Source organism: Leuresthes tenuis, unplaced genomic scaffold (genome assembly GCF_036924035.1).
Source record: "Leuresthes tenuis unplaced genomic scaffold, fLeuTen1.0.hap1 SCAF_23, whole genome shotgun sequence".
In the NCBI taxonomy this organism is placed as follows: domain Eukaryota; kingdom Metazoa; phylum Chordata; class Actinopteri; order Atheriniformes; family Atherinopsidae; genus Leuresthes; species Leuresthes tenuis.
The window spans coordinates 19,214,291-19,228,976 of NW_027325377.1; the positions used below are offsets into that span (position 1 = coordinate 19,214,291).

Consider the following 14,686-nt stretch of genomic DNA (forward strand, 5'->3'; position numbering starts at 1 on the left):
CACACAAATCTCATGAAGACTATTCAGTCATTGTTGGACCCGCTTCCCGGAATTTGGAAAAGACAATACGAAAATGATGAAACCAAAGAAGAAATCCACAATTTTTTTGATTGAATGTTTTTAATGCCCTTCTTAGCGATTAATTCTTAATTTTCTGGCTGGTATTAAGAAGAAACATTGATACAGCGTACATAACTTTACAAATTGTAATATAAGATGCCCAGAAGTTACAAGACTTGATATTTTAAACTGTTGCAGGTAGCCCATACATTCATGGCTTGCACTATTCCCCAAGGTAAAGGCTCACATGCGAAGTGGCATCAAAAAGGAATTTATTAAGCAGCAAGTTGCCAAGTATGTGGATCCTTTGGCCAGCTAAATTTTCAAGAGCATCAGAGATTGTTGGGTTGTGGTGAACCCCCATGAAGGATCTAACAGGAACCCCATTAAAGTTAACAGAGATACTGGCCATGCCCTATAGGCCGCCCTCAGGCAGGCCACATAAGGTTCTCATTTCATGTCAGCGGCAGCTGACTTACACAGGGATTGTGAGTCCTAAATCACTCTTTTTGATCCTATAGTTCCCTACCTGAGTGTATAAATTCAGATACTTTTTGCAATCTACTTTTTTCCTTAGTGATGTCTTTTTAACAGGATAAATGTAGCCAAGGTGGCTACTTACCAGATTTTATGAGAACATTTAACTGCTAATCTCAAGCCTTTGAATCTATAAAGCTTGATTATTTAAGATTTACGGATCTTAGACCAAACATCTAATACAGTAAAAGGTAACTTAATGCAGTTTAATAGGAATAAAAAATAAACCCCACCATAATGCATGGAATGTTCATGCATATTGCACAATAGAATTTTCATGCTAGCTAGCCACCACTGTTCACTAACAAAGGAGCATTAGCATTAATAATGGCGACGCGTCCTCTTAATCGCTTAAAATTGTGATCCTTCTGTTACTGCTACAAAATTGTGACCATGAGTGGGAGATTTGTTCACCATTGATGATCTCTTCAAAATGTCCTCTTTCTTAAAATCATTTAAAAAGTCTGACTTAAACATAGTTTACTTGTTGGAGATAATGAGCGTTTATGCACACACATAAAAAGGGCCACAGGGCCACGTAGAGACAAACAACCACACATATACAATCACTCCTAAGGTCAATTTAGAATAACTAATTAACCTGACATACATCTTTTTGCATGATGGGAGGAAGTACACGTAGAGAGCCCACTCATAGATGGGGATAACAAGTAAACTCCACAAAGAAAGTCCTCAAGTGGGATCTGAACCAGGAACCTACTTGCTGTGAGGCAACAGCACCAAACCCACACCACCATGTAGCTCCATAAATGTAAAGTGTGAAGGCTAATTCATGGTGTCCACCGTTGACAGAAGAAAGCTTTTGTTATGGTTATGGTGAGATTGTGAATTCATAACCATTCATCAAGGAAAAGTGATGCTGCTTTGCAGCTTGAGTTGTGTTTGTGTGATTGATCGCAAAGTCAATTAAGGAACGATTTTGAAATAGACAAGGCAGCTCGGAACGGAATGAAGCTCATTCACCTAAATACCACAAATGACTCTCTTTCGGGAATAGGCTTATCTTCCAATTCCAAGCAGAATTGGATTTCTCAGACAGTTTCTTCCCTTGACAGGCAATATGGGCTCATCCATCAATAACCGCATCCCTCTTTTTGTGTACAAGGCGCTCCCTCTTATTCTTAATGTGCCACTTTTGAGCCTCTGGGTCAATGTCCATTTCTTTTCTTCTACAGTCAGTTCTTCACAGCTTCCAAAATGTTGGACTTAAGCTGGCACTTTTCCATCTTAATATTGACAGGTTTCTGTGCAATGTCATCACAGAGGTGCACATGCAACTAGGCAACAGAAAGCGGTACTCAGCCCGCTTTGATGTTCACAGTCGACCTCCTAAACTTACTGAATATTTAGCTTCGGTTTAACATTCCCAATGATAAAGCAATCCTTCCCTTGGAAATATGAGTCTGGGTGAGTGGTTGGTACTGATTACAACGGAATACATCATTACTTTGGACTGTGCTACACAATAAATCTGCCAATGTGGTGTGCTTGAAATTTTGCCATACCTTAATTTAGTGAGTAAAGGAATCTTGAATTAAATATGCAAAGAAATTAAGATCCTATATCTATTGTTGTTATAGTTGTTAAGCATAACTTGCCATAAAATGATTAAGCCCAGTGAAACTCATCTCACGGTCACAGTGCTGATATAGAATATGCCAGAAAGATCACAGACAATGAAAATTTATGTTTTTTTCAAAATGGACGCACACCCATGCAGTAATGTATGTGTACAAGAAACACACCTATAGACAGGTGACTTTCTGGAATTATATGCATTCTGTATAAACTAACTAACTTTTCTATTCTGAATCTCTTTAAATAAACCATTGAACTGGCACCAAGTAGGTCAAGAAAGTCAATGGTAATACTTTTACTCTAATCCTGGCATGGGGTGGTGAGCTAACTTAAGTTTGCTCACTGCAAACGAATCATTTGATTTATGCATGACACTGTGGAATGAGTTACACAGAGGGCAAACTGTTAATACAATTGAGTGAAAAAGCAAAAAATGAAACACTGTGAGATTTTGGGAGGCTGTGATAGTAAATATCAATTATATCAAAGGCTAAACTGACATCTCAACTGCTACATTAAAAGTATGCAAACCTCTATATTCCCTGACGGTGATATCACACAGTATAAACACAACTTATAGTATGTGAGCGAGCACCAGTTCCCCCAAGACAAGTTCAAATAGAGTTCATATTACGCTCAGAAATTGGAAGTGAGCAGCATCTCTGTGATCATCACTCATTATGTTATTTAGTGTTTACACTACTTGGAGGGGAGCAAAATGAATAAGAAGCTATTCTGGCTCAGGCCTGCACCAGGTGTCTGTGTCAACATGACAGTTGAGTTTTTTTAATCACTGTTTAATGGATTGAGTTAAATCAGATTTATTTGGAGAAAACACAATAACACAAGTTTAAGCAATAATTTTTTCAGAGAGCATCATATGAAAAAGTTATATTGAAGAAGTCTAGGATCAGATTTCACAGAAAAGCAAACAAAGTGTGTTGGTGTTGTCAGTTTGTTGGCTCCCCCCTAATGCCGCTGATAACTGTAATTTAACTTATTCGTAATTGAGAAGTCAAGGTTGTGACCCAAACTGTAGGCTTCAAGAAATCTATACAACTCATTGTGCAGCAACTGACATTACTTTTGCTTTAAGCCCCGTGGAGCAGACTCTGGATTTAAATCTAATTTATTAATTAAATATATTTTCCTCCAATTTTGAGTCATTCACCAAATGTTCTCTCCATTTCCCTTCAAGTGTGATGCATCAGTACTGCTACTGACAGAGCTTATGCCAATGAGGGCCCATTTTGAGTGTGACCCTGAAAGGTGTTGCGTGACAGAGAGACTAATTGTGATCATGCTGCAGAATTAATGCTCTTACAAGATGTAAACGGCATCTACATACCAACACAATAGTTTGTAAGCTGATTACCAGTCACGATTTACTGCTGCTCTGACAGGAAAACAAGGAAAGGCTCCAGAAAAATCTCAACTCAACCAGAGTCTGCAGTCATGCTACAGATTTTCTTCAAAGTTGACCACAACTAGGTCAAAACTGAGTGTGGATTACTGATGTGGAAAGTTAGTCAAGGGTTTTGATTTTCCTCTTCTCTTTGATTTTGGACTTTAGGATTTGCTCTTTTCATCCCTTCAAAAAATCTCATTGACGTTGAAGAATTTACTGGCAAGCCGAAGATGAAATCAGAAATAATCTTTCACTACTTACATTAAGTATACACATACTCAATTTGATGTCATTATGGCATCATATGAAAAATACAGTCATTACAGTGCAAAGTTGTCTTTCACCAGTTTAAGTAGTTCACTTTTTTTATGTCAGGATAGTATTTTTTTCTGCTTTTGGTTCATTTTTATATTTTTAGTGCTTTCGTATTGTAGTGACTTCAAGGGAACAAATTAGTCGTTGAGAGACTGAGGTTGGGCCTAATTGTCTGTTGTGCTTAACAAAAGACTTCACTGGGAATAATAAGTTTAACCTTTTATTACCAAAAGAAACATGATCAAGTCATGATAAAGTGCACAAACTCAAAGTAATCACAGTGATCAAAGAAAATAGCGGTGACCAAGCTCACCTCCTCTCTCCATGGCTCACAATGAGAAATGAACAGGTGACTAAATTAACTAGAATCCCTGCCCATAAGCATGTGACCCACTATTCCCATCACATAATGAATTATACTATAGCCAAAACAAACAACACAAAAGAATAGCAATATCCATTCACATTAATAATAGAAAAACACCCACTAATTAATTCATGGCTCCTACAGGTATAAATATTTTTCTTCATAATTTAGCAGTGAATTTACAAATGAAGGAATTATGTGGATATATAAATCAAAGCATAAAAAGTCATGCTGAGATTTATTATCAAAAATACATTTATATGACCTAATCATCAAAGATAATTATCTGTGTGGAAAATACTCGACGCTCTCTGGAGAACTGACAAAATGCTGTGACTTTGACCTAAATATTGATTTTAGCTGTTTTGTTTAAGCGTTTTTCTCCTTTTTTCCAGAAAAAGAACACCAGTGTTTGGCTGAGTGCCTGCGTGCTGGCTTCCTGGGGAGTGATTCTACTCTCAGCCCGCCTCTACTGGATGGGAAATAAGCCTCCTAACTTCTCCAACTCTGACAACCCAGCAGCTGACTCACCACATTTGCTCACTCGAACACTAACGTTCCTTCACTTGCCCGCTGCCAATGCCTGGCTCCTGCTCTGCCCAGACAAGCTGAGTTTCGATTGGTCCATGGACGCTGTGCCGTTGGTCAGGTCCTTGGCTGACTGGAGGAACCTTCACACTGTTGCCTTTTATGGTGGATTTATCCTACTGGCTGTGTTTAGCCTTCAAGGTCCTACTTTCAAAGCCAAGGAGACCAATGGGAAAGCCCATGTAACTAATGGAAAATCTATAACAAATGGGAATGGTTACCATGCAACAGATACAAACCATAACACAGATCAGGGGTTGATAAAGACTAATCTGAATGGGTCAGCTGGACTCAACTCCTGTTCCCCACAACCATCCGTTCCTCCTACAGAAAGCCTAGTACTATTTTCATTAGGCATCCTGGCAATGCCTTTCATCCCAGCCACCAACCTGTTCTTTTATGTGGGTTTTGTTATTGCAGAGAGGGTACTTTACATCCCCAGTATAGGCTTTTGTATACTGGTTGCTGCTGGAGCAAGAGCCTTGTACATCAGGCTGAGGACTAGAGGCTGCAGAGCCTTATTGTTGTGTCTCTGCATGGGACTAGTGCTGCTAAATGGGCTCAGAACTGTTCAAAGAAACAAAGACTGGAGCAATGAGGAAAATCTCTACAAGTCTGGAATTAATGTGAATCCTGCAAAAGGTGAGATGACTGCCAGTTATCGTTAGGACTGATAATTTAGCCTCCATCTTTGAAGTAGTTTGTTTTTCAAGCTTGAATCTACCTCATAGTGTTTTTGACCAACAGAAGAGCTATGGAGCAACGCTGATTATGTTTAAGTAAAGTAAATGCAAATATTCTGTTCTTCCATTTTGTAACTTGTGACTGACACATATATCTCCTGTAGCCTGGGGAAACTTGGGGAACGTTCTTAAGAACCAGGGCAAGATGGCGGAGGCTGAGAGGGCGTACAGAAATGCTCTTCACTATCGAGGGAACATGGCTGACATGCTTTATAACCTGTGAGTGTTAAAGAGTCCCGTTCCACCTCCCCTGCTTGCACAGTCATGACACGAACGAGTTCTGAGTCCTCCCATCCATCACTTGAGAATAGCAGCAGCAGCAAAGCAAGAAAGGAAGAGGGGATACAGAATAAAAGCTTAGCGGCAGACTGAAATAAATTACAGAAGGCAAACAAAAATAGATCTTATACAGCAGGGAAGAAGTAGGTGAGACGGGGAGCAAGAGTGTGACGAAAAGGAAATAACTTTGCTTGTCCCTTGAGGCTCTTTGTACCTTCTTCCACTGATTTGATTAGACATGGTTTGTAGGGCTGGTGGAAGAACACACAGCTTTTTCTATTCCTTCAATGCCAGGTGTCAAAGGTGCCAAAATTCCAGCAGATCCACTTTTCTTTTGCTCCCTTTCTACTCTCAAGTTATGAGCTTAAGGAAACTGGCAAAGCAACTAAGGGAGTGGGGAAAACCAAATAGAGTTTGTCATTCTTAAAGAGAGATTTGCAATTTGAACATGATGAATGATTGGATATATTGGGGTTAATCATTAGTATACTGGGTAAGGTATGCCAAAAGCTGCCTCACTATTTGCGGTGTTTATTTCGTTAAATTTCACCCACCATAACTTTAAGGAGCTACCATCCCAGTTACTTTATTCTCAGACTTAAAAGAAAGTGTAAAGCAGTTTGCCGCATTTTGAAATGTCTGCCACATTCTCCTTTCCACCAGGGGTTTGCTGCTGCAAGAGAATGATCGTTTTTCAGAGGCCCTACATTATTACAAACTTGCTATTGCGAGTCGGCCAACTCTGGCATGTAAGTATAATCTTGTTCTTTTGACAGTAAATAGTGGATTTGACTGAGCTGCATCAGGGGGAAAGCTGTCAGCAGTTGAATGTTTCATTCACTTTTTTCATTTTAGCTGAGTCATTGTTTTAGCTAATTAGATCCAGTCTAATTATCTATCCTTTGATTGCCATCAGACTGTAATTTTCATGCTGAATTTGATGTTCTTGGACCACATGGTTGTTCTAAGGGCCATTTTCAGCTTGACAGACAAATTCTGACATTCAATCTCACATCTGAGTGCTCGCATGAGAGATGAGGGCCCATCTTTTACCGTTCAAGTGATTGCTTTATGATAAAGAACAAAACTTACTTTTGCCATGCTTATTGTATTTGCCTTTATTGCATGTCATTGTAGATCTTCCACATATTCTTTTTCCCTCATTTTTTACTTTTTCCTTAATAATTACAGTGTTAAGAGTGATTTTAAAAAACTGTTTAATAAAAACAACATGTAAACCAAGGAGACTAGATTTAGTCATGGTCTGATCTTTTAAAAGATCAGTGTAAGTACAACTGACAGCAGATTCTAATAAAATGTTTTGTATTCTTTTATGTTTTAATTACGTGTTGCTTCAGTAACTTGTGCCTTCTTTCTCTTACCTGTTATTCACAGCGGCTTACTTGAACACAGGAATAATCTTAATGAACCAGGGTAACCTGGAAGAGGCCAAACGCACTTTCCTTACTTGTGCTGACATTCCCGATGAAAACTTAAAGGATCCGCACGCCCACAAGAGCTCCGTCACAAGCTGCCTGTACAACCTTGGAAAACTGCTTCATGAACAAGGGCAGCAGGAGGTTAGAGCATCTAATTTGTGGTAACAAAAAAAAAATAATAAATTGTGCCAAATAGTGTGACTCACTCGTTTAAATGTGAATAGTAGGGCTCGGACCAAAACTTCTCTGAACCTTTTTCTGGATTCTATTACTTTTAAGTACCATTTATGGTCTAGTTATCATTCACAGAGTAAAACTAATGGTTCAGCTGTGATTCAAATTAATAATGAACTTTTCTTATTCTGCCATAGGAGGCCCTGTCTGTTTATAGAGAAGCAGTGCAGAAAATGCCCAGACAGTTCGCACCACACAGCCTTTTCAACATGATGGGTGAGTTACAGAGTCAAAGCATTTTTCACACTGAATCTTTGTCTGAAACGCAGCAGCTGAAATGGCATGAGTAAAACTTCATTACATTTGTTTTTTGCAGAAACAACATCAGCATTTGAGGCACTTCTGTTACATTTGTATTAACAATGATCTGATGAAGTCTGTAAACATTTATCATGATTCGTGATTCATTTTAGTTTGTTTTCTTATTTTAAAAGTTGGTTCATTTTATCTGAGCTTCGAATGCAGTATAACAAATAGACTAGTGCTCACTGCCAGAGAAATGACTTCAGCCACCTGTCTGTTTCCACCCAAGAGGCTTTTAAAATGTGTGCCAAGACTTTTTGTCCTTTTGAGGAGGATAAAAGCTAATCCATGTCATAAATCACATCCCCCTCTTTGTTATTTTAATACTAATTACATTATTGGAGGCTCATCCTCATGACATAGTTGGGATTGCAGATGAATGTCCGCATGAATTCCTGGGACAGGCTGAATGAAAATAGGAAGTGTGTTTAATCAGTTGCAGGGAGGGGTTATAAGGAAGGCTAGTATTTATATTAGTGTGAGGATGGCTAAAGGATACTTTATAAAAACTGATGTCATCTACCTATCTTATTACCCCAGGGGCCAACGGTATGTCCTGAGATCCAACAAAATCAAAAATGTTAAAAACAACTGTTCTCTGAAAGTTTTTTCAGTTTGATCTACACATAGGAGCACATTTCTATGTTTTCTGCCATGATCTGCCCCGGCTTTAAACCGCTGGGGCTATTGATGCTATGGCCACACATGAAAAAATAAATAATGAATACTCCACATGGGTTTTTTTTCTTTTTAAAGTAGAATTTTTCCTCCTTTAAAAAAAAAAAAAAAAAAAAAGATCCCAAACATAAATCCCAGTACTATCAACAATATTCTAAACTGATTTGAGATGCAAAGCACTTCTCATGACATGTGATTAGCATCAAGCCATTCAATTCTATTTTTCCTGTCAGCCCAACTAAGGGACTTTCTGAAGATGTTAACTAATGAGAGTTCAATAGAAAAGAAAGGAACAAAACTGAATCAATTTGAAAAAAATGTTTTCCTTTTTTTTGCTGATTGGACTCGTATGTATCATCTCGGTGAAGCGACTGATTGGCTCACTCAAATTCTTTGGAAGAAAGCAGCAGCAGAATTAAGAACGAGCAAGTTTGAGAACATGTTAAGACAGTAGTGACAGGAAAAGTCACAGGGAGAGGCTAATAAACCCTCAGATATGAGCAGGCGAATTGGAACAGATCTTCCTTAATGAGCTTTATTAAAGCCAAAATGCATAGCAAAAGCCACATTTTAAAGAATACACGTACTGTGCATGTGGATAAGTCCAGGATGGTGGATGTTTGGGTGGATAGATTTGTTTATCTTGAAAGAAAAATTGATGTTGTCGCAGCAGCGGCATAATAATCATTATGCGTAGAAAAACTCTAGTAAATAAGACAATGTGATAATAATAATAATGATAAAATTGAAATGATAGATTTAGTTAAATAGAAAAAATAAATAACAATGTACAAATATGATAAACCAATAAAGAAAAGTATTAACTATAAAAGTAAGTTGTTGTATTTTAAACAGAAAGTAATATGACTCAGTTGACCACAGCAGGCAATGAGATTATCTGGTAAAATTAGATCATCTATTTTCAGATGACTGTAATTCATCTGTGCATTTATTAATGAAATTATCAGTTGAAAATAGAATTGTTGAAAGAATGTGTTTTTTGCCATTATTTATACTTGTTAATCACTTTCATGCCTATAATGTGTGAAGTCCTTCTATGTTTCAGGAGAGGCCTACGTGAAGCTGAACAGGCTGGAGGAAGCAGGACACTGGTACAGAGAGTCCCTCAGAGCCAAGCCAGACCACATACCTGCCCATCTCACTTATGGCAAACTCCTGTCCATCATCGTATGTGCCAATACAGACACACACACCAGCATACATGGAAAAAGCATTAGACGAAGCAGCGCCTAAGTCGTGACTGCAGTGGTTAACCATGTGGCAAAATGTAATTAAACAGGATGGAGTGGCGGCGCGTAGTGATGAATAATGTATAGTGAGTGAGTTATGGGACATTGAAGCAAGGCGAACACATCCTATTGATCCCTCTGCAGAGACTGAGAACGTTTGATAATTATTATTAGGTGCAAGTATCGGGCTAAGAAATGTGAATGCTAAATAAATACTCCTCCCCTGATCAGAAGCCAGGGTGGAATTCTAATGCGTTCGTGAGTATTGTATTTGACTTTGACCTCTACAACGATAAATTTGAGTGCAAAAAAAGTAACATAGTGTGATAGAAAAAATCAGGACAGACATTTTTTGGCTATGGCCTTTCAGGTGATTGACGGTTTCAATGTTACATTGATAAACTGCATAATGCATGTCTAAAGATCTCTGTGAGTTTGTCTAGTGTAGATAAAAGCTGTTTATCTGTGAGTGAATGAGTGTCAGGTCATCTTTGTATTTTGTTTTCTTGTTCCCCTCTGAGTGGTTATCTGTATATACATTTGAGTGTTAAAAGACATCTAAGACCAAACAAACTTACCCAGCCTCTCCCAAATCTTACCTGCATTTCCAATCGGCTTTTCCTGCTGAACTTCCTCAGACTTCCTGTGCTTCAACCGCAGCTACCATTCAGTAACAACAAAAACACACATGACACCAGATGTGTTCACAGCTGAGTCAAGTTTAGCTGTGGGAGCTGAACTATGTGCCCTTTTTAACCCTCCTGAAGATGCTTGACCTCTTCTCTTCCACAGCCCCGGGTGAAGACACAACCAACCTATATGAGTGCACACAAGCTGAAACGCACCTGCAGCTGCAATCCTTCAGGGTTTTAACCCATAGTTCCCCTCTCAGTTGAAAGATTTGAGGATATTCAATACATAGCACAGGCACACACACATGAAATAGGTCCAAATTTGAGTCGCCCAGTGTGGCTGGACATCTGCTGTGCTCCTCTTGGCTCAGGACAACAGATTCACACGGAGCGTAGACTCACAGAGAGGCCACCTCCACTACTACAGGGCTTAAGAAACAGGAGATTGGATGGACTCTGGACAATAGGCTAGTAGACAGGCTTATAATGCAATTACTCTGCTTCCTTATTGAATCATTACGGTTTCGGCTGACCTGCCGAAGTCAATCAACAGTACAGACAAGGGAAGGAAAGGTTAAACTGAAGTCTTGTACTTTGGTTCACCCAAACGTGCTATCGTGCTGCGAAACCTTGACTGAATTTCCAGGAGTACGACTCTTTCAAATTGACTTTCTCCTCCATTTTTCCGCACGATAATAGGTTAAACCTTGATGGTCTTGGATCTCTCCATATGCCTCAGCAAATGACAGGTGTGGCTCCAAAGCAACTCATTTGACTCATTCTTGCCAGAGTCAGAGTTTCTGATGTAATGTTAGTCCTGCTATTGTCAGTGTAGAGTGGCACGCATTAAAGAAAGTTGTCCTGAAACTTTTCATAAATACGCTCGATTAAGACTTTCTTTCAGTTTTGATGGATGCTTGGAGAAGAGGTCTAATTGAATGCAAAGGGGAAGAAGCCAAATAAAATATGAAATAAGCTATCCAAGTTCTATAGTCACCCAATCGTTTAGAGCGACAGCAGACATGGGAAGAAGCTAATGAGGCAATGCTAATATGCCCGGCCCTCTCATTTCTCGTTGCATGCCAAGTCCACTGGCAATATGGAAGTAATCAGTGCTGAAGCATGAAACAGAAATGGTAGAGATATTGAGCCTTATGCATGCGGAAGCAATATTTTCCCTCAGTTTGGTTGCAAGTCTACACACACGCACACTCAAACACCTAGGAGGTTTTCCTTGAATGGTTAGGGGTGATAGGGGGTTCTTCATTAGCATCCTTTTCCTGCTGGTTGCTTGCAGAGAAGATATTGTTTGTTTTGTATATGCATTCATAAGAAATGATGGCCAGTTACATATGAGGTATGCTTTGTTGCTATATTGCAGACACACTACAGATACTTGGATGAATTTAGTATCATTTTACTATCTTGTCATATTTCATGTTAAGTTTAATCCCTTTTTCCCTTTTTTTATTGCAAAAATATACAATATACAATGTACATTTATATACATAATATACATTTCTATCACCACATATCTATATTCTACTACAGCAGTGGATCCTTCTCAGCGATTGCTATACCATCTTGATCATGAAAAAGAAACAAGAAATAGATGAATTGATAAATAAAATATGAGGTGTAATCAATGATTTACATTCTGTGTTCTTCATAGGGGCAGAAGACAGAAGCAGAGAAATACTATCTGAGAGCAATTCAACTAGACCCGACAAAAGGAAACTGCTACATGCATTATGGTAAGAAAATATATCTTTCTAGACACTTGGAACTTCTTTTCTTTCTTTTTTTCTAGGTTTCAAGTGTCTACTTTTCTAATTGAAATAAATCCTTTTCAGTACTTGAGCATATATGTCTGTGCTTGTGGTGACTGCCAACTCAAAAACTGCAATATAACAACCTCCTCGCTTTGTTTGGGGCTGTCAAATGCAATACCTCACCCCGTAAGTGTTCAGATTTGAGGGGCTATGTTATGTCACAATACCAACTCTGTGTAAAGTTATCCAGCATCACCATCTTTATCTTTATTAACTTCAATTTCAAATAATGCCGCACTCAATTTCCTTTCGAAGTGGGAAGTGTTAACAATTTTCTAGCTTTTTGCTTTGCTGTTAACAACAAAGTCTCAGCAGCTGTTCTGCAGTTCACATCGGAAAAAAAAAAAGCTAATAATGCCCTAATGTTTTATATCCTGACCAGGAAATCCAGTTTCTGTTTTGTTGAAAAAAAACCTATTAGCTGTGGTTGTCACAGTCAAGCCCCAGCAGCTGGTGTGAGGGTAGCATAGCGTAGCTTCTGCTATCCATCTCCAGCAGCTCTTACAGAGCAGCTGGAAAGGCAGGCAGGCTTGATTACCGTTTGTAGGAAATATAGTCCTAAATCATTGCAAATTAATTTGAAACTGATAGGAAGGATAATCATGGCACTATGTTGAATCGATGTGTAAGTATTGCTGTTATTGTGTCTGTGACAGGTTTATTCCTGTTAAAATGTTTGGTTTTTCTCCCCACTGTTTTCAAGCACTTTTTGGTGTTTCTTTAAGTGCCCTGCGATGTGCTTTGCTGTGAATCGATTTGTGGTATAGGTCCCTTTGGATTAAAATATCTGCAAAAGCACAAAATGTAAATGTATATGAATTCAGTCTATTCAAATAGATTGAGCTAAATAACTGTTACATTGCTTTTTTGACTCTCAGTTTTAGAGTTTTATTAGGCAGACGCAGACTTGCTCAAATGGCACTTTCTGGCCTGATGTTTGGACAGAGATTTTCTATTTACCAAATGTCCCTTAGTCATGTGTACAATTTAATTTTGGCTGTACCTTTGTGGAGCTGTTCTCATTAGAACGTACAGTGTTTTTTCAAAAGACAAAAAATGTGCATGAAATGCCCCTTTACTATTAATTTCATGAACCCCCCGCAGGGTCCAAGCTCGCTGCTCATATAACCCGATAAGAATCAAAGCGCGGCTGTAATTATGTGTCTAATTCCGCTCTACTTTTATTCTTGCTTTTACGTTACTGCTGCTTTCGATGTTGGAAGAGTTTGAACTGTTTGAGGTTTTGCAGATGGTGCGAACACATGCAGGCAAACAGACATGCATCCTATGTTTATCTGAGTGAGGAGACAGGATCAGTGTTTACTATTCATAACAGAGTAAAACATGGCACAGAGTCCCCCCTGTTCTGCCGTTGGGACAGCATTTCATATCAGTTTGGAGGAACAGGCGCCTTGCTGCTCCATATGAATATCTCCAGGATATTCAAAGGAAATGAAATCTGTCTTGCTCCACTGAAAACGCCATTGTGCATTGTCCCTTTCTCCCCGTCCTTATCTCTCTTAATTCCTCCTGGCGCTTTCTCTACATTGGTATCTTTTGGTTTAGCTTGGTCAGGGGTAAGCACACTGTTGCTGACTTTGGACCAAGCTGTTTCCCCTTTTGAAATCCTTACAATCTTTTCCTATTTTCTTTTTTCTGTGTTATCTTGTTGCCTCTTGGTATAGGTGATGTTTATTTGGGCTGCTCCCTTCATTTATCTCCAATCTGTCTGCTTTAGCTGTTCTGGGGTCACTGGATGGGCTCCATGTATGAGTGTGTAAGGAGTGATGCTATCTGTCCACATCATAACACAAGGGATCCACACGACAAAGACACACATGTGGGAGAGCACGTGGAAGGGAGGACATAGAGGGTGAAAGCCAAGACAAGGTCCTCTTTCCGGCCATTGTTCTCAGTAACACATTTCTATATAAACTGTCCTCCACATGACCCGGAGTGCGTTACACTCATTCAAATGCAGTTGGAAAGCAAAGCAAGAAATAAAAGAGAAAGACATGTCATTGTAGCATCTTCACATTATGTTATTTTTACATTTGGTAACATCTATTGTCAGGCTTCGCTGAAAATTCAAAAACAATTGTGAGTGCCATAAGAAATGGTAAAATTCCCACAGGGCAATGCATGAATTACCTCCACCTCATCTGCGCTCTTCCACGCTGCTGAACCAAACAATAGCGCCTCACTCAAGTCATTTTTGCGGGCTCCTTGTCCTGCTGCACTTCTCTTTTTCATGGTCATCTTTGTTCTTTCTCAACCGTTGTCCATCTTTGTACATCAGTGTTCCTCTACTGGCTTTCATTATCTTTTTTCTTTCTTTCTTTTGAAAAATTAAAAAGCATCTCTTACCAAGGAAACCAGATAAAAAAGCTTGTATCTTTTTTTCAGAAAAAGAAAGTTATAA

The 14,686-nt window shown here is 38.9% G+C and overlaps 1 protein-coding gene across 1 annotated transcript in view; it reads left to right on the top strand.

The window, feature by feature from the left end:
• The window catches only part of tmtc2a (transmembrane O-mannosyltransferase targeting cadherins 2a), a 52,844-nt gene that overhangs the window by 30,957 nt on the left and 7,201 nt on the right, over positions 1-14,686 (top strand). The window contains exons 3-9 of the mRNA XM_072377759.1: positions 4,682-5,516; positions 5,722-5,836; positions 6,560-6,645; positions 7,292-7,476; positions 7,707-7,785; positions 9,617-9,738; positions 12,105-12,186. Coding sequence (XP_072233860.1) covers positions 4,682-5,516; positions 5,722-5,836; positions 6,560-6,645; positions 7,292-7,476; positions 7,707-7,785; positions 9,617-9,738; positions 12,105-12,186 — 1,504 coding nt within the window. The remainder of the gene's footprint in view (positions 1-4,681; positions 5,517-5,721; positions 5,837-6,559; positions 6,646-7,291; positions 7,477-7,706; positions 7,786-9,616; positions 9,739-12,104; positions 12,187-14,686) is intronic.